This window comes from Atractosteus spatula, chromosome 3, assembly GCF_055471065.1.
Source record: "Atractosteus spatula isolate fAtrSpa1 chromosome 3, fAtrSpa1.hap1, whole genome shotgun sequence".
NCBI classification, from domain to species: domain Eukaryota; kingdom Metazoa; phylum Chordata; class Actinopteri; order Semionotiformes; family Lepisosteidae; genus Atractosteus; species Atractosteus spatula.
Genome location: NC_142708.1, coordinates 54,988,722 through 55,008,822, shown reverse-complemented (window position 1 = coordinate 55,008,822; position 20,101 = coordinate 54,988,722). Strand labels below are relative to the sequence as shown.

General features: G+C 36.7%; 2 protein-coding genes across 5 annotated transcripts in view; both read right to left on the bottom strand.

The window, feature by feature from the left end:
* Window positions 1-1,744: 1,744 nt before the first annotated feature.
* ctsla (cathepsin La) lies at window positions 1,745-6,587 on the bottom strand. 2 transcript variants are annotated; one of them, XM_088911237.1, is made up of 8 exons: window positions 6,446-6,587; window positions 5,285-5,420; window positions 4,498-4,620; window positions 4,164-4,322; window positions 3,552-3,776; window positions 3,051-3,219; window positions 2,729-2,846; window positions 1,745-2,193 (listed from the first exon to the last, which is right to left on the bottom strand). In XM_088911237.1, exons 2-8 carry the CDS (start codon window positions 5,408-5,410, stop codon window positions 2,094-2,096), a joined length of 1,020 nt encoding a protein of 339 aa, XP_088767363.1. In that variant the 5' UTR covers window positions 5,411-5,420; window positions 6,446-6,587; the 3' UTR covers window positions 1,745-2,093. The 2 variants fall into 2 exon arrangements, with proteins under 2 accessions (XP_088767363.1, XP_088767362.1); XM_088911236.1 differs by lacking the exon at window positions 6,446-6,587 and adding an exon at window positions 5,810-5,923.
* Window positions 6,588-12,934: 6,347 nt separating this feature from the next.
* The window catches only part of dapk1 (death associated protein kinase 1), an 83,977-nt gene continuing 76,810 nt past the window's right edge, over window positions 12,935-20,101 (bottom strand). For all 3 annotated transcript variants that reach the window (XM_088911233.1, XM_088911234.1, XM_088911235.1), the window contains exons 23-26: window positions 19,480-19,618; window positions 18,975-19,095; window positions 17,040-17,228; window positions 12,935-15,366 (exon numbers count right to left, since the gene is read on the bottom strand). In XM_088911233.1, coding sequence (XP_088767359.1) covers window positions 14,125-15,366; window positions 17,040-17,228; window positions 18,975-19,095; window positions 19,480-19,618 — 1,691 coding nt within the window. In that variant the 3' untranslated portion in view covers window positions 12,935-14,124. The remainder of the gene's footprint in view (window positions 15,367-17,039; window positions 17,229-18,974; window positions 19,096-19,479; window positions 19,619-20,101) is intronic.

Below are 20,101 nucleotides of genomic sequence, written 5' to 3'. Positions count from 1 at the left end.
CATTCTCATAGCACCATAGATGTTGCAACAGGAAATTCCATGGAGTATCATGAACAATTCTGAACACATTGTATTAATCATTTTTGTTTCCGCCTTTTTCGCCTCAGACATTTACAAGAGTGGGCAGGTATTTCAAAGAAAAAGAAACCCAACTAAGTACCCAAGTCTAGAATTGTACCTTTTATTTATTCCCAAGATTTTAAATTAAAAGGTTTTGATATGTTAATACAGGGTTCTTAAACTTTAAAGTTGGAAGACAGTTAATGAGTCAATCAACACTTGGTAAAAACCATTTAATCCCAGAATCGTCAATATTTCTCAGGTAACATTTACTAGATTTAAAACTTAAATTTACAAAAAAAATGGTACTTGAGAAGTTGATTTTCTTCCCTGTTTGAAATATATAAAAGTTACCAAAGCAAGCCAGTTTTTGATTGACTAGCAGTCTAATAGTCTCCAAATGTATTCAACTGGAGTTTAACAAAGTTAAGTTACCAAGTAGGTAACTGCATCAGCACGCACAAGATGCAATTTATTCTATGCTGAAAAGGGCCTTCTTTGACACACAGACAAAACGTTCTTTTCTTCTCAGCATGGAATAAAACTTTATTTGTTCCTTTGCAAACTAAAAGTTAACAAATGGAGATTTGCACTTATCACATATATTTATGATTTATATAAGCAATTTAACAGTAATGATTTCTAAATATAATTTCTTCAAATTTCCTTTAAGGATTTTACTCATGTTATTGTATAAGTTTCTGGAAGTAACCTGGGTTGCTATCTGAAGAGTCTGTCCTCAGAAGCAGAGACAGCTAAAAAAATAAAATAAAGACACTCTAGTCTGAATGTGGTGTTCATCTTCATTACATTCAATGCAGAGCAAATAGCTGTTACCAGGAAAAGGACAATTTACACTAGCAGGTTTTGAAAGCTAATCCATTCCCATAGATACTTGTGGGGCATACAATCTCAAGACTGCTATTTAAGGCTGATCTCAATGGAGCATCTTCAGCCTGTTCCATAGCAACACAAAAGGTACATTTGGTAAAGCAAGTAACTATTTGGCTTATTATTCAAAATGGCACCAGGTGCAGTAGGTGGACAGAACAATTGTGGGATCTATTTTGCATTAGGGTGCCTTTGCCTCTTCTGCTCCACTAGAGATAGCTGAGCAGTGAACAGATTTCAAACTCTACAAATTCATGGCCCAAAACTTAATTTCTTCTCTCATACACTCACATGGTGGCATACGCTTATTGTGTGGTCTAACATTTATCACAGGCTTAACACTTGCAACTATACAGCGCTAGGAATGGGACAATCTCTAGAGGTGCTGCATGCACACTGAACTAAAGACCAATTTCCAGGGGATAAACATCACATTTGAACACTAACTTTTTGGCAGATATTTTGGTTAGACATGGAATACTAAAGATCATAAAGGTCTTTAGTTGCAAAATAGACACCAGGCAATGGCAAGTCAGGTTTTACATTTCATCAAGAAAAAAAAATTAACATTAGTACAGTTGTGTCCATTTTGGGTCTTTTCACTATAACCAAATTGAGGGAAGCCTGCACCAGGAAATCATTGCCAAAGGAGGTATCCAAAGGATCTCTGCCGCTGCTGTAGCACAAGAATCCCTTTTCACTTCTAGCATGCAACAGGAAGTACACTTAAAAGACCTCATGAATATCAGTTTTTGTAAAACTGAATGAAGAACAAAAAGATACCACCAAGCAATTAATGGTAAAACTTTATTGGAACACAAGTACAAAACATTCATTCTGTACACTGCACAGAAGGAAAAAAAAAAAACTGACAAAACAAGATCTGTGCACTGTGAAAGAGACCACCGTCACCTCCACTAGGACCTCTATAATTTACAAGACAAAAAGGTCTGAAAGAATCAAGTTAAAAAAAACCAAAATCACTAAAACAAGCAGCATTGCAACAATGCCCTGGGACAATTTGTAAAATCACCAGAAGGTAAAATATGGTTTGTGGTTTGTCCAAGCCTCATTAAGGCTGTAAATTACACCATGATCCTTTGAATCTTGCAAAGATTGTTTAAAACTCAGCTTGCTTCACATCACACCAGTGGGTAACTTGCAGCTGTAGCAATTCCACAGTGATTGTTTCTGTCTTTAGCCATGTAGATGTAGCCTTTGTTGCCCCAATTTTCACTCCAGCTGTGAACAAAAGGAAGCAGGTTAGCACTGTGCTCAATCATGCATAGTTACAAGTAAAAAGTTTATTCCACGCTGAAAAAAAGAAAACAATGTTTTGGCCGTGGAGCCTTCAGGTGTGAGCCCTATCTTCTGTTTTCAGCATGGAATAAACCTATTACTTGTTCCTTTGCAGCCTACACATACTAACACAGCTATCCACCTGAATTACCGACTCATGTCTATTCTTCAATGTGTATATACATCAACTGCCATTACTTTGGGAGCTCAGAACCCTCTACTATTTTAGTTAGCATTGAAAAACACTGAAGGATCACGTCTGCCCTCAATGCTAAAGGCAACCCCACCTCCCAAGTAGACATACAATCTGCCATAAAGCAATGTGAAATAATGAATCAATCAGCTCTTAACCACCGAAACAAGTCAGCCAATAGCGAAGGATACTTTCCACAGTGGTATTCACATGCATCCAATTCTAATCCATACTTGGCTTCAGAACTACTAAACTGGGGTAAGTAGTTTGGAGTGCATTATTTACCTGTTCTTCACAATCCAGTATTTCTTTCCATCTTCATCTTTTCCTTCAAATCCATAGCCTACAGCCAGAACACCGTGGTCCAGATCTTGACTGCTGCATTCTTTTTCATAATAGATACCTGAAAAGAACAATTAGGACATATTGGATGAAAAAGTACTAAGCACTCAACCAGCATAAGCTCTGTAGCATATATACATTTCTTTGATTTATGTTACAAAATGTGGTTCAGCAGCATTAAATATTACTCTTGGGGGGGAAAAAAAAAAAACTCATGCTCACTTTAATTAGATCTCATTTAGACATCTACGGTGACTTTTCTTACCAGACTGATAGAACTGGAAGGATTGATGGCCAGCATCAATAGCAACAGAAACTGGCCCAAAAGCAGCCACTGCCTTCATCAGGGCATGCTCTTTACCACTGGGAATGTCCACAAAGCCAGTGTCATTGACAGCGCTGTTCTGTGGATCATAACGACAGGGCTGGTCATCCTATGGAAGAAAAATAAATGAAGATCATGCATCATAAAGGCAGAGAATATCATTAGCACTGCATCTGCAACCTTTATTCAACAAGAGAAAATTTACAAATGTGAGCCGAGTTCCAGTGTCGTATAAAGCAAGAGTAAAAGGTGATCAAACCTCACAAACATATGGAGAGCAAACTTTTTTCAGTAAAGCAGTAAGGTGGCCTGAATCTTTTATAAACTGCCCCTGTAACAAACCGTAGTTTTACAGAAATAGGGTGGTGCAAAGACTGTAGATAATATATTCACACTTGATGGCATGCATACTTTATGAAAGAAGGTCACAAGAACACTTACAGTTCCAATGTATGGGTAGGATTCCTCGGAGTCCAAGCCATTGTTGTCCTTGACATACCGAAAGGCCTGATCCATGAGACCACCATTGCAGCCCTCGTTGCCCTCTGGACGAGAGCAGTCCACAAGGTTCTGCTCACTCAGAGAGACCAGCTTTCCGGTCTTCCTGAACTGCTGGCCTTCCAAGGCACCTGTAGCACTGAATGCCCAACAGGAACCACACTGACCCTGGAAGAAAATACAGGGGGCATTTTAAAGACTACAGCTGCAACACTAACCAAATTTCTTCGATACTTAGGCATATGGGTCCCATCTTTACAGATCACATTCCTAAATTGATTTCCATTTCTGCTTCTTAATACAAAGACCTTGAGCAAATGCACAAAAGATGTGGAATTGTAACCATTAAGAGAAGACCTTGGGTATTTTCTAGATAAAATTAAGTACCCTTATCTTTAGGCCACTGCATCTGGTTTTGTATACTTTTCAGATTTTTTTTAAAAAAAAGCATTGATACTGTAACCATATTACAGCAGCATTTCAAGTCTGCTTTAATAGTAAAACAGTATCTACAGTATTTTGTCTTTAAGGAGGAAATAAATTAAAGCTCCTTACCTGATCCTTCACTGGAGTGACATACCCTTTCTCTCTCCAGTCAACCTGGCGGGGGGCTTCCAGGAAGTTGGGTTCAAGGAACATGGAGCCCTTCAGCTTTCTCTCCACAGATGGCTTGCGTTTGTATCCATTCATCAGCTGTCTGAACTCCTCAGTTGTCTGTAGAGCAACCAGAAAAATCTTTCAGGGTTTGCCATACGAGGTGGACAAAACTTCTACCACAGATTAAGTTCTACAGGGGGCAGAAATTCAGATGTATAAGAAATATACATTCACAAATGTTAAATACCAGCAAAACACAGAGATCCACATGCACAAAATTCAAATGCCTTACCATATCACCAAAGTGGTTCATCCCCAGCCTAAACGAGTGCTTGCCCAGCGAATGTTCAAGATTGTGCAACTCAATCTTTTTCAAGTTCTTTTCCCAGACCACTCGCCTCCAACCTTCTTCTTTCTATGAAAAGAAGATAGAAAACAGTGAGGTTTAGTAGTTATTAATGCCTAACTGGAAACCATGTGAATTGTGGAGAACCAGTAAGTTCAGTAGAATATCCATTTTACACATTTGAAGTAATTCATTGTTTTACAGCCTGATTTTACACCAAGCCTGCAAATAACATCACAAGTCTAAGCAGCAGAATGAAAAAGCACAACACACTGCAATACTGATCTGCTTAACTAAATCCTTCTCTAAGAAGGAATTATTAAATATTCAGATTGTAACTTAAGTTCAGAACCACTTCACCAGATTCTCCAACAGTGTGAAATGTAAGCGCTTAGCAGGAAAGATTTAATCACACTACTGAGAATAGTATAATTCACAAGCAAAATGGCTATAAAAAGACTGGAGTCTACCCTAAAGAAAACGGAGTAATAAGAATAATGAAAATCTGTGCTAGTGCCATAAAAACTAGTTGGACCAAATTCCATCTTGAGAATTTAAACAAGTCTGTGTTTTACAAATTGTATCCAATTATTGGGAATTTAAATTGTAATGGAACCGAGATGGGGACAATGTAAAGCTAGGCAGAATAAAAGTTGCTAAAAAACTTGAATAAAGATGGATTTTTACCTCCACATTTGCAATTCCTTCACATTTCCATGCCTGAAAATCTTACCTCATGATATTTTTTACTGTGCCAGTTCTTCCAAAGTTCCCAGTGCTCATCCAACTGAGGGTCTAGACTTGGAGCGGCAAAGACCGCGCTAAAGCACAGCAAAAGGAGACTCAGATCTAGATGCATGGTGAAATATCTGGAGAAGAGGGGGGAAAAAAAAAATTAGCTTTCGCATAAAACGAACAGTTGCACTACGTTTGTCTTTTGAAAGAAACCTTAAGTTACCTGAATGTTAACGATGTATTAATGTATGGATTATAAAGCCGAAATATACGGCAGAAGTATACAGGATTTTATTTTAAAAAAAATAATCGGGCGTTCAAGTGATCCATTTCACACGCACGCAGAATGAGAACTGGTCCCAATTGATAAACCTATCTATAACAAACAGGAATCTACAACGCACCTTGGGGGGGGAAGGGGGATTTGGGAGGCACTCAAATAGTACGGTTTCAGGCCGAATTCGAGGGACAAAAATGCAACGGAACAAAATGCTAAATTTAACCAGTAATAAATGCGCAATACCTAGTTTGTATTTTTTGTACATTTACTGTAAAACCACGTCGCGAGTCCATCTATTAAATGACTCAGAGGCCTCTTTCCTAGGAACAGCTTGTTTTTGTTCAGCCACAGATCACGAGATCGGGCGTTCCCAAGCAGCTGGCTGAATCATTTCCCAGGGAACAAAACCTGAAGTCACTTCCAAACGCAACCCGAAAGGGAAACCGATACTAAATATCACCTTCCGTACAAAACAGCCCGTGTAGCCGGTAATTTTGAATCGTCTTAAGTCACGTATTAATTTCATCAATGACAATGCATTGCCTTAAAATTACAGCCACCAACGAACTGGCGTCCGAAACAACTGCAAACCCAACAAAGCCACCCCGACATATACAATAAAGGAATACGTACACATTTAGAGCCCGATTCATTATCGCAGAGTAATGAATTTAACATTCTACAATACTATGTACGTGATCAGATTGTAATTATCCTTTAGCACGTTGTATAGAATCCACTGATCTAGTAATTATAAATATTAATTCGGCTCAAGGCATTTGAAAACACCTAAACCCAACCTGAAAAAAACCATTTAAGCCAAATTCATTCAAGGAATTACAAAAAAAATAAAGCTTATTTAAAATTCGAACTACTTACCTTTTCTTTTACAGCGTTGAGAATGTCCCGGTTTGTACACACTGTGCAACTTTATACAGCGAGTTTGCACACAGCTCAGCCGCTGGATTCTCTCATTGGCTGGAAGATCCTTATCCTCCCGCAGGATCCACCCCGACCCCCTTCCCCGCACGTGATTTCACTTCACGTGACGAACTGTGTCCCACACTAAAGCTGCTATCTTTTGGGAATGTCTGATTTGGGGGGAGACAGGAAAAATCTAACACGGGAAACGAAAACGCTTCCTCGTTTATAATATTATAACTGAAATAACCTCTGATTATAATTTAATGGAGGTTTCAAGTCTGTATATATATATACAATATGCAAATATTAATTATAATAATTAACAAACGATTTAAAGTAATTATAATTTATTGTTTCAAATCTTATTTTTAAAAGTGTCAATGCTATCACTCCTGCAGGGTTTTCTTTTTAATACGCTGTATAATTCAGTGAAGAAAATGTGTTCATGTATTAGTTTAATAGTAGGAAAACAATCACTTCATCCTCCATGTAATAACACCTTAAGTTTTGGGTGCGATCTCCATGTGACGACCATCACATGGTTTAGGTTGAGAAATGTAGCCACGTCGTTGATTCGGTTCAGAAAAACATGCCAGCAAGAACATTTTCTTCAAATCACTCTATCATGTCATAATTACATTACTACATTTAGAAATGCAGTTAGTGGAATAATTCTAAGACACCATAGCTAACTATTCGGTGACTGAAAGCTGTTTAGGATTAAGTTGCTTTGAGAGTTAATCTTTGACAGGCGTATTTCAAAGTTTTCTCAAAGCTACACCCTTATTTGCCCTTCTTTTTCTGAAAATTGGTGAAAATGTTCAGTTACATTCCTATGGAAGCAGTGTGGTAGACCTGTAAAAAAAGATTTGGAGAAATACATCAGCCTTTCATTTTACATATCACTGTAATAAAACCTTATTTCTTCTGGATATTCTGGTAACTGAACAAATATTTTAATGTTTTACATTCATAACACAATTAATAGTGGGCTTATATTATTCGTTTATGCACAGATATTTGGACTCTCACAGACATTTAACAAAATCTCACAAATATATTTAAAATTTTGTGCCATACTGTACAGCACCTATTCTGATGACATGTTCTTAGATTTTGATGAAGTGGCAACAAGGACATGTTACATGTGTTGCCTAGTCACTGATTCTAGAAATAACAGAATTTTAAAGATATCCACAACAGAAAACCAACAAGTCATTTTTATTATGTTTCTTTAAACATCCAGCTACTAGGATCCTGAAAGTGCTGTTTGAGAGGCATCAGGTTGGCATTCCTTTCAACAAAAGCTGTTTTGCATTAAGCTAAAGTGTTTATACTGAACGATTAACTTTTAGGTGAGATACAGTACAGTGATAATGGATTGAATAGTAACATTTTCTATTTCACATTGTTAAAAAAACATTAAGTAAAATCTTTATAGATCCCCTCACACAAGGTGGCATAATTTCATGATAAATCATTTTCATTTTGAAGAAAAACTACAGCTTTACATTTGGTTCCCATATGTTTGAGTATTCTGCTGGCAATGCAACTGGGAATGTGCTCATGCAACTTCTTGAGCAACTTTTGACAAGGAAATGACTTCTGTTCTTTTTAGGTCAATACCTAACAGTTCAGCATCTCCTGTAGCGTGATTATGAGTAATGGTAACACACTGTACATTACTAATACCAACAGTCCTGCAAATACAATTTACGTTCTTGAAAGAATGTAAGCCAAGGTTTTAAATTTAACTTGTAAAATGCCCAGACTTCATTTGCAAGTGATGTAAGCAGATGTGACAGGTACCGTATATGATTGCTCTGGTTTTCTGCACATTTAAGGTCTGCAGCCTGGTAAACAGTAAGGCTTGTCTAGGCTCATCTGCATTGTAAAACTGACACCCGTGCAAGAAGCAATCTTGTTGGATCAACAAAATCAGCGTTTAGTAAGTAAATATGTTAGGAATTAGGATACATAGTTTGAATTGAGCTTAAACCTTCAGTGGTCAGAGGCATAGCAACATTTCCTGTTCCACAACAAGATGAAATAAAGATCCAGCTTGTTATAAAATGCAAAGCGTTTCTGATCTTTTTTATCTGTAGGCAGTGGAAGTCACTTTTTTTTCTGGAAGTCAACATTATGAATATAGACATTGATCTCACTAATTTCAGTGCAATAAAATCAACACACAAGCAATATTACACAATATTTGCCATTGCACTCTAATGTGCATATCAACCTTAAACTATTGTTAAAGACGAATATTTGCAAATGTAATTGAAGTGAACATACAGTCCCTTCAGTAGCTCAGTTTTTAATAGCTAATTAGCTAGAACTCATCCAGCAGGTATCTTGAAAGAACTGATGACATTGGCAACAAGTATGGCCGGCTTGATCCAGACTTCCATAAATGTTTGTGTAAAAAAGTGCTTCTGGTTCTTAGTTTTAAATGCATTTCCTTGACTTCATCACTGCCTTTAAGGATTCTGAATGCTTGCATCAACCATTTTTGTCTTTTCCGTTTAACGATAAAAAAGTTATTTTAGTCAGTGGCTGGGCATTCCTCTTAGCTTGGAAATGTACTTTCTTTTTTGTAACAACATGATCAAAATTCTACAAAATATTCTATATGAAGTCTTACTGGTGGTTTGTACAATTTTAACATTCCTTGATATAGAACCTATAAGTTAACTATATCCTGACTTTCTGTTGACCTTTTTCATTCTTTCCTTACATTATCTGGTCATTTTCATATAGTAGGCAGCTTCTTCATGCTCAAGAGTTCCCATTTTATATTTAAAGTTAATTGTTTTGCTACAATACTTTACACTTGTCTATATTAAATGTCATTTGTCTTACGTTTACCAAGTCTTAGATTTTGTCAAAAGTCTTTTAGAATTTCCTTTGCAGGTGCTACACTATTTGATAAAGCACGTATTTTGGCATCATCCTAAATTTTCATAGTGTATTAACTTTACAAAATCAGCGATCTAAATCAAGAAGAGCTGTGGTGATCATCCTAATGCTGATTTCTGTGCTAATTACGCTAATTTTGAGCATTCGTCCCAATTCTAATCAATTCTTAATCTACTACCTGCAATTTGTAAATTAATCGTGATACATGACGCAAACCGCCTTCCTTTTTCAGAGGATGTAGGAGTTCAGTTAAATTGCAAATAAACTTACAGGTGCCCTTAACAACACTTTTTTAAAGAGAGTATTGTCTTTAAAGATCAAATTAAGTGCACTTTCTTTCTCACTACGTTACTTTTGCGACTAACACCGAAAGCACACCAGAAGCAACACGTCAGCGCAGTGTAAGCGACCATGCGTCCAATCCACACCAACTCTGACAGAAAACTTCCGATTTCGGGAAAACAGCTGAAGTTGGACTACCTGTAATTGCAACACAGTGTAATTGATTAAAACCCGACACGAGCGGTTGGACAAACAACCACAATACTTTATCCGTGTCAGTGTCATCAGCTAGTTATTGTGCCAACAAATCGTGACAACAAAATGAAAAGTTGCACTGTACCAATGGACTACTTTGTGCCAGCATGATCATAATATTGTTGTAGATTGTGTTTATATACTTCACAGGGTATAGAACGTGTGAGTGTTGTTTGATTTGAATGGATTTCTATGGGGTTTACGCTTGACTCACGTTGGGGAAAAAATATACACGGAGCGTAAAAAAACGCAGGAGGACGGAGGGAACAGACGTGAGACGCACGTCTGGCGGAGATGGTGTGGATTGAAACATTGGTTAAAATGGAAGCTCATCTGTTCCGCGAGACACGACAAAAAAACGCTTCAGAACCGCTTTCGGTGTGAATTGGCCTTAAGAATGGTATTGTTGAGAATCACCAACTTTTAAATAGAGCTAAAGTATGATACAAATCTTTGATAAGGCATCCGAATGTTGTGTAAAGTAAAACTTAAAAGGCAAGAGTGACTTTTATTTTTAATTGAACATGTAGACGAACTCAACATTGAAAAGTAAAAAGTTTCAGCTGTGCAGTCTTCATGTTTTTTTAGCAGTACTCCACAGCCAAAACAGTGAGTTCTTGCCTTGATGCAGCCAATGCACATAAAATGCAATATATTTGAAAATGGGAAAACGAGGGTTATCTCATGATGGTTTGGATTAAAAAAAGCTGCTCATATGCTAGTCAAATTTCCAACTAAATACCTGATGAGAACTTTCCACTGTGATAAGTACAAAGCCTGTAGCACACAGAAAGCTGCCATTAAGCATAAGGTGTGTATATTGGGATTGATGTGCAAATTGAAGTCTGCGCTAAGCAGAGCCTGCATTTTGTATCTTTTAGATATTTTTGACTAACAGTACAGTCTAGGATGATATGTATATGCTAAATGGGAGGGGTTGCTGCCAACATTTAACTTTAAAACAACATATTTCTAGTTTCATAACCTTCATTGAATTTCCTTCAAGAATTTAAAAGGAGATTTTCTGTGTATCCTGTGTTTATTTGAACATTGCTAAATCAATCATGATTTCACATGACTAAAAAATATCAGCACATGTTAAGCACAGAGATGATTGCTTATAAGCTTCGGACTACAATCTTGAAAATTCTATGACTGTGATGTGGAACAGTGGTTATTGTATCATCTTGGACTGAAGGTGAGGCATTCTTCTCCATGTTGTTCACAGCAGAGTTGTAAAATGACACTTTCTCTGTAAGATGAGAACAGTAAGAGTCCACTTGATCACATGGAACATCTTTGGATGGCATCCAGAAGAACAGGAAACTACAATAGGGATTTATGAGCTATAAACATGCTTGTTATCTGAGAAATGCATGAAAAGCTATAATCAGAAACAACAGACCTTTCTAATTTAGTCATCATCTGGCCAATACAGAACACCATCTAGCACAAAGAAACAAGGAACAGAATCTATGTCAGGGTAATAAGAGATTGTGATGAACTTGTAATAACTGATAAAGGATTTGAGTAGTGGTGTGTCATGGTTATGATATCCATTTGATTTTTCAGACAAGATCATTATACTAACATTGTTCTTAACCTGGTTTTGCAAACAATTCGAAGGAGTAAGCTGATTTCTATCTGTAAACATTATAAGGCCCAGTAAATAGACGGCCACAAACTGTCCAAGAGGAATTACAATAATTACATTCTTGTTAATGGATGTAGAACTTTAACAAATGACTTGTAGAGGAAGGCATCAGAGACTTTGGACTGTAAATGGTCACAACCAATTGATACACCTGATACAAAGCAAATAAATACATTGGCATACAACACTTTGTATATTGATACAAAGCCAATAAATTCAGATTTTACTCTGTCACAAATCCATACTGGCATACTTGTTTAGATTGTGACTTCAACTCATGCTTCTGCAATGGTTCTCATAATTATTTAATAATTTTCCATTCCTATGGGAACCGTTCATTTCTGGTGGGTGATCAGTTTCTAGTTTGTCCCAATCTGAGACATTGGTAATGTTTAACCAGACTTGAGCATATATTGACCGTGCTATTATAGATATCTGTCCACCATCTTTAATTATCAATCCACCAGTAAGAGCAACTCTGCGTTAAGCACTTCTAATGTTTCTCTACAATATTTGTGTAATGTTTTTACTGTGATTTTAAGCTTAGCAATATACTTTATTCACTTTTAGCATAATTTTCATAGGTATAATATTTTCAGGTTGAGTTTCCAAAAGTTTTTGCAAATGATCTAAATCTGAGTTGATTCTGCACAATGAGGAAGCCAATTGTCTTTTTTTTTACTAGCCAGATCAGCTTGTTTTTAACCTGATGAAACTATTCAGTACAGTACAAGTTGACAACATATTCAGTCCTTGAAGGATGACTGGTATCATCTCAAGGAAATTCCTCCTCACTGGGGCCCTGGATATAATTCCGGACTTGGGGTGTTATCTGGGTAGAGTATGTTCTCCCCATGTTTGCGTGGGTTCCCTTCCACAATTCAAAGACATGCTGCTAGGTTAACCGGCTTCTGGGTAAATTGGCCCTGGTGTGAGTGTGTTCGTGTAAGTGTCCGTGTCTGTGTGTACCCTGCAATGGACTGGCATCCCGCCTTGTGTGTGTTGCTTTCTGGGATCGGCTCCGCCTTTACCCTGTTGGATAAAACGGTTAGAAAATAGGAGGAAATTCCATCTATCCATCCATCCATGGGTTCAGTGAGCCCTTCACTCTGCTGGTGAAACAGATTTGACTTAAGTGCTCCCAATCTAAGTGTTGTATAACGGAGAAAGAGAGCTAGAATCAACAGTTCTTCAAACACATGACTCTGATCTGATGAATCATTAAAATTTTTATGACACATAGGCCTAACTAAATTTGCCTTCTGCACATTATAATATTCCTCATAAACACAAAACTGATTGGAACTGTAGAAGAATAATCAGGAACAAACACATTAGGTAAACAATTTATTATAAAAAGGTTACTACGCTATAAAGTTTAAGAAAGCTTTAAGAACATGGCATTCCAAGACATGCTTAAAGAACTTAACATATAAATAGAACAAAAGTCTTGTGCAAGGAGACCACTGTACAAAGTTTTAAATAAACCTGTTCCCTTTTCTTTCAGATATACCCTCTCACTGTGTCTAAAAAAAGAGTGCAGTGAAACTTAAAAAAAAAGAAACAAACCCTTCCATAGTGATTTTTTTTTTACATTGGGAAAAAGTCTTCCTCAAGCAAGTGAATTAAGGGTCTAGGGCTCCCCTAACAGGGCATGTTACCTCATTGCAGGTTAGCCTATTGTAATGGTGGTACCCATATGAAGAACAAATGGTGGACAGGAGCACCATGCTGGAAGACACAACATTGGTGTCTGCATCAGGGATATAGAAACCTCTTTTAATGGGACCAGGGCCCTAAACACAATTCCACACTGCCTTGTTTGTTTTTCTTTATAATGGTAAAATTGCTGTCAATTTTATTTTAAAATATGTTAAAAGGGTAATCTACCAGTAAATAAAAAGGTACCATCTCCAAATAAAAGAGTAGAAACAGAGTCATTTGTTGTCTAGAGAAAAGAGTTTGGTAAGCACCCCTTTTATGATAGGCCTGTGAACATTAGCCATTAATGGGGAGGTAGAGGGCTTTGACTTAAAAAGATGGTCAGCTATAAATAGTAAACCATCCTGTGAAAAGGCACTCAAATATTTTTAAACATGATATAGCAATAAGCGCTGCCAGGTATTTATATATAATTAATTTCATACTGCTTTTAGCATGTAATTTATTTTACATATAAAAAACATTAATACCCAATGATAAAAGATCTCACTACAGGGTGCACACATTTCATTTTTATGGAATGGTCATATCAAAATGGCAGTATTATGCATGTGCTTTTAAGAATACAAACAATCGTTAAATTATTTTTCTACTGTTCTGGCTTGGCAGAAAAAAAACCTTTAGAATTGTTTAATAAAAAAAGGAGGGTAACAATGTAGAAAAACACTAGTTTCACAAATTTGAATTACCTTTCTTTGTTGTGACTGTTTTCAAAAGTTTAAATCATCTGCTTAACATTAGAAAACTGGTTATGGTAGGGCTCTGTTCAGATTGCACTTAATTTCCCAAACCCTTCTTTATTTCATCGGGATATGACTGAGCTAATTGAGTTGTAGGATGTCCCCCCATTGCAAGTTGTTCCATATGTCTCTTGACCATTAACATCCAGGTTAACTTTGAACACGGTGGATGATTTTAAGAGAAAGTCTGCTGCATCCCTGCGCCCCAGTTCCCTCAGCTTTGCCATGAAAATCCCCACTGTGCTTTCAGGGTTGGTGCTCCATTCCTGTATGAGAACAGCTGTGGGACTGGAATGAAACACGTCCTCCTCCTGAGTCCCATTTTGTGTGCTATATTTTGCAACCAGGTCCGTCAGACCAAGGTTCATGGCTAAGAGACACCAGTCTTTGCCCATTGAATCTGGTGGATCCAAAAGTCGACTAAGCTTCCTTCTCACCAGTAGACTTGTGTCGGACATATGTATATCCATTCCCAGGCTTCCCTGATGGTATACCTCAGCACATCCAAAACTCAGGATGCTGCTGAAACTCTCTTTGTAGCCTCCCATGGTGTTGGCAAGGGAAGTCTCCTTCTGTGTTTGTGCCCTAAAAAAGTCTCTAGGCTGATAGACCATGATAGGCTCATGATGTTCTCTAAGTTGCTGTGGACTCAGGTAGTATTTCACAGTTAGGAGTCCTGGCACTGTAGTGGCCATTAAGTTATCAATAATGCTACATATCAAATCGAGTAGCATGTAACACTTTATCTTCTCCGGATCCGTTCCTCTCACCTGGACCTCAATTCCTTGCCCATGGTTCACCAGCAACACCATGACCTCAGCCCCGCCGTGTGCTATTTTGACTCCATTTGTCCACAATCGGATGTCGTCTCCTTCGGGCTTTTGCTGGTGGCTCCACCTGCACAGGTTCACCTGCAGTTTGTGGAAGATGCCACAAGGGAAAGGGGTAAGGTGCTCCACAGGAACTATCCGCACGCCTCCATAGACCAGCACTTCATCCTCCTCGTCCTCCTCTGTCCAAGACCTGTGCATGCCGTTTGTTTTAATGAGAGCGGGGATATCCACCATCGTCGGGTTAGTAAGATCCCTGGCGCAGATATCCATAGCATCGAGAATCTGGATCAGCTCGTCTACGTCGTTCTCGGACACCAGGCTCTGGACCTCTTCTATTCTGTAGCGCCCCCGGTAGTGGTGTATGGCTTTAGGAGTCTCGACAGACAGGATCTTCCCTATCACGCAGGTACACAGCCACCGTGGATCCAGGAGAACCACGTCCTGGATGGTTTCACTCTGCATGATGTTGAGCTGTTTATAATAGAAGGACAACAAAACACACAAAATAAAGTCAGTGCTGGCATGCTTAGACACTGCAGCCAAACAATCTGCAAAGGACACTACTCCTGAACACGACATCTTTCTGGTACAGTATAAAGAACTATATTTTTAATCCTGTTCCTTACCCACTCCTAATTGCTCCTGCATTTTCTCACTTGTGTAAGATTTTCTCACATTTTTCTCTCTCTCACACAACTGAACCTCAAATACTGCATTTGTTCAAGAGAGACATTTCTCCATTCCTTATCATTGCTACTGATAAACATTTCCAGTTAACAGAATATGTAAATAAATTGAATTCAATGGGATTCTTAATGCTATAGGAATATTAATCTTATTTATATTTATTTATTATTTATTATTTATAAATTATTTATTTTATTTATTAATCTTATTTATATCTGATTCAAATAGTCAATATAGTCTTTCTATATTCTATGGTATTGCTTAAATTAAAATATTAACTCCTGTTGTTTCAAGCTGAAGCTGAGATTTATATTAGTCTGAGGAACAAGATTTAGCTGAATAAATCTTGTAAAATATTTAAAATATAAACTAAGTAAAATATTTCTTTTAAACAGGAGTAACTCAACAAATCAATATCTGATTTTTGTTATAACATGAAATGCACAAGATAAATCAGCCATTTTACATCAAGGTTAGTAGAAAACAGATTTAGTAAATTCTAGTCTTCTACGACTACAATTTACATCATTATGATCTCTACGATAAAGCATGTAATTTAAATTAGTCAAAAAAATGTCTCAATGGTTTAATGATTTGTGTAACGTGTGAGAAATGTGTTTTAACTGTGTTTCAGTGTTTTGGAGTTCTGAAGATATCTAGTATCTTACTGAAAGGTGTTGCAATTTTTGGAGACCCACAAAAACAGAATTTCCATAAAAGTAGGGTTGTCAGGAAAACAAATATCTGCAAAAATTCTACATTAAGAATGTATAGTTAGTCAATAAACCCATTTGAAGAGAGAAAATGTTAACAAGAGCTATGTGTTTGATAATATCCAGTGAGCATCCAGTGACATCTAGTGGCCATATGTAACCTATTCTTTAGACTTGACAATCTGCTATCTTTATACTTTGTTCCATAAGAAATTAAAGCAACTTGCATTTTTAACTTTAACATTGTGCCTGAATCTATAGCTCTACATATCTTATACATGTCTTATATAGGTACACACAGAAAACTTCACCTAGACAGTGCACATTTACAGTGATTACAGTTTACAGATGACACAGATCTGCCAATCACTTGTCACACTTAGCCTGAAAAAGAAGAAATGTGTATTGGACCCCAATGTCCCTGCTACAGACTGGTCCTGCAAGCACATGACCAGCAGCTGGGGTTCAGAAACCACTAAATGACTGTACTACAGCCTTTAAGTGACCACATGTCCAGTTGTTCCATGGTTACTGCCTGAGCCAAAGATCAATCATGGATCAATACAACACACAAGTGTGTCTCCTAAGCAAATAATAAAGAATGTATATCTAATTATACATAAATCAGCCTTGTTAATTTTGTTACATTATGTATGAGTAATAGAGAAAATGCAATGTGCAGAGATCTTTTTAGTTACATACACCAACTGTGGCTTCTTCATTGCATAACTGGGCTATACTTACTTCTCCCATGCTGTGTAACTGGAGAGCCAAATCCCGCAAGTCATCCTCACTAATTAAGGGGTTAATTTGTTCTTGAATGTCAAAAACAAACTGTTGCCAGGACATCAGCTGGTTTGGCCCATTCATCTTTCTCCACGCAGGCAACGTAGAAATGATTTTCTCACAAAGTAATGTCATAGGTGGACATGACTAGTGAAGAAAAATACAGTTTTTGTAAATGTTAAATCATGGAACAGTCACTTAAATTGATATTGAAAACCTTTTCCCCTAACAATTGTGGTGAAAAAAACTTTCAAATATAAAGCATATACAAATACACTTACTGACAAGTTTCCAATAACTTCACATGCATAATATAATTTTATAGACAGTTTGTCTACCAACACATTCATTATATGGTTTAGTCATCTAGTGGAATATAATTGGAAAGATGCAAAGTTACAGGTTCACTGACATTCTGAAGCAGCTCTTACTTTAAGGATAACAAAATGTTCTTAATCTCCTTTAAAAAATTTAAACTAAGCACAAACCACAATGTTCCTTTTTCAACATACCCCACAAATTCATGATGCTGTTATTATTATCTCATCTACTAAGTATTAACCATTAATTATTAAAACTAGTTATTAGTGACGAGATTTCAATAATTTAACTGTGCCCTTAATTCATAACTCATAATTTCCAATTATACATGCAAAAACATTGTAATAATAAAATGGATGAAATCTTCTGCTTCCTCAAAATCCAGTACCACCTAGATTTTGGAAGGGTGTGTTCAGCAGTTTGTGAAACATTGTCCTTGCTATTCTCTGTCAACCCAAATACTTCTGACTGCTTTTAACAGCCCTTGTGAATTCGTTCTCAATAAGTATAACATTAGACAGGTTAGTTCTAAGTAGCTTCAGGTCCATTTCAAACTTTCCATTGTTTAATCAAAGTCTTTACAAAATGATTTTCTTCCATAGTAATAATGACTTGAAGAAATACCATTTGATTTTATTGTAGTGAGTTGCAGAAAGTTGTAGGGGCTATTGAGAGTGCTATGACTGATGTGCTGGGGGTGTTACACTACACAACCGATGGTAACGGGCGCGCGCTGCAACACTCTCCACAACTCACTGTGATTTTCTTACGATTATGTAAATGAAGGCTACGACTAAAAATCCCAGGAAAAGTCATGTAGTGTGAGGCAGGCATTAGGTGAGGAATCTGGCAGAAACATTTTATTTTAAACAATGCTTTGAACTATACATTAAACACATTATTAAATGCCCAATTGTCTGCATAGTGTTGCTAATATTGGCACAAAGAAATACACATTTATTACATTTAGTTTGTTAAGCAAAAAAGCTGCATACAAAAAAAAAGAACATTTGTTACTACTTTGGTGGTATCACACTACTGGCTACCAGTGAGTTTTAGAATTGAATTTAAAATGTTCACTTGTTCCGAAATCCCTGAATGATTTGACACCTGATTGTTCAATTCACGTTTTACATTACTCACTTATCACCCAGAGTGATAGCTGCTAATGCTGGCTTGCTTTGTACTTTGTACTGGAAAGAAAGATCTTTCCTTTTGTTGCAATGCCCCAAGACTATGAAACTCCTGAAGCTTTTTCATTAACCACTCATTCAACCCCAAATGGAATTTTAAATATCTTTAAGCATACAATACAAATTTTTACTGGGAATCATACCTCAAGTACAGTTTTAATTAACTTTTCAAGAATTGTAAATGAATCAAATAATTTGCAGTTATTCTAGTTGACAGCCACATTATTTTACAACTCAAAGGACTTAAAAAAGTGTAATTGTTGTGTTACACTCTGATACTCAAAAAATTATTTGTTTAGCATTGAGGCAGGATTCTCGTCCTCATTTCATATTACTGTTACTTCCTCTAAACCCTATCAAATAAAACAAGGTAACTTACAGAAATTATAAAATTTCTTAGCTCCTGCAGGTGATTTCTAAGAAGCTTCATGTCTTTAGAGTTTGATGCACCAGCATCTAGAACAAAGAGCCTTTCAGAAATCTGCAGATCATTCCCAAACCTACAAGAAATCAGATGTAAACATTCAAATAAAATCCAAAGTGCATGTAAATAAGTTCTCATCTATACTCTACCATCTATATGTACCCTTGGAAAATTTAAGTGCACTGCAAAGATGGAGAGAGCCAATCCCCCCATGGATAACAGGCATTGTACCCATGTGTTAAAAAAGGAAGTGCTTTTTCATTTTTAACACAAATGATCAATGAATCAATGATGTCGGCATCCATACTATAAGATCTTTTCTTTTACAGACTTTCAAAACAACCTTTGAGGTTAGAAACAAGATACTGGAACAGGTTTATTTTTACTGTTAAAAAAGATCAACAAAGATTTTCAATAGTGTTTTGGGTTAAATTAAATGAATACAGGAAAGACAGGTTACCTAGTTCTGACTTCTTTGAGCAAAGACAATTCCTTGTCATACCCAAACTCCCCTCCAAAGGCCCGAGGTAAATTCACAATATCAGCATGTGTGGCTACAAGCACAACTCGTAGTGGGTTCTTTATCCTTCCACCAAATGCTAAAAAATAAGTCAATGTAGAATGAACAAGAAATAAGCAATTGAAAACCCACTGAATGAATTACCAGGAATATTTAAACCTGTAAGATTGCAATTATGGAAAAATCACAAGTTCAAATTTCTATATGCTATATGGTAGACAGTTGTCAATAAATAAAAGTCAGACACTCTAAAGCTCACAAACCTAAAAGAATGCACTGCAGTCATTATAAGACTAGCTATGGTATTTATTGACAGTATTCTAATCAATACATTCGTATCATTCATACATACTATACAAAAGTATGAATGCATTTTATGCTACACTATACTTACACAATAATGAACCACCATCTAACTGAAAGTTATGGAAAGCTTGGCTGAAATTATGAAACTACATTAGAAAGAGAATGAGAGAGAAAATGGAAAACAGTGTAAATAATAAACAATAATAAGAAAGCAGCATTTGAATTTTTGCAGTTACCACCTGGTGGTTTTAAACCG

Bases quoted from the DNA above. Each gene is read 5' to 3' on its own strand.
- ctsla (XM_088911236.1), bottom strand. From the start codon at position 5,859: ATGGACTCGCGACGTGGTTTTACAGTAAATGTACAAAAAATACAAACT. The intron at 5,421-5,809 runs GTATTGCGCATT...CCTCTTCTCCAG, and splicing joins GTACAAAAAATACAAACTAG to ATATTTCACCATGCATCTAG. The intron at 4,621-5,284 runs GTAAGATTTTCA...TTCTTTTCATAG, and splicing joins ACAGTAAAAAATATCATGAG to AAAGAAGAAGGTTGGAGGCG.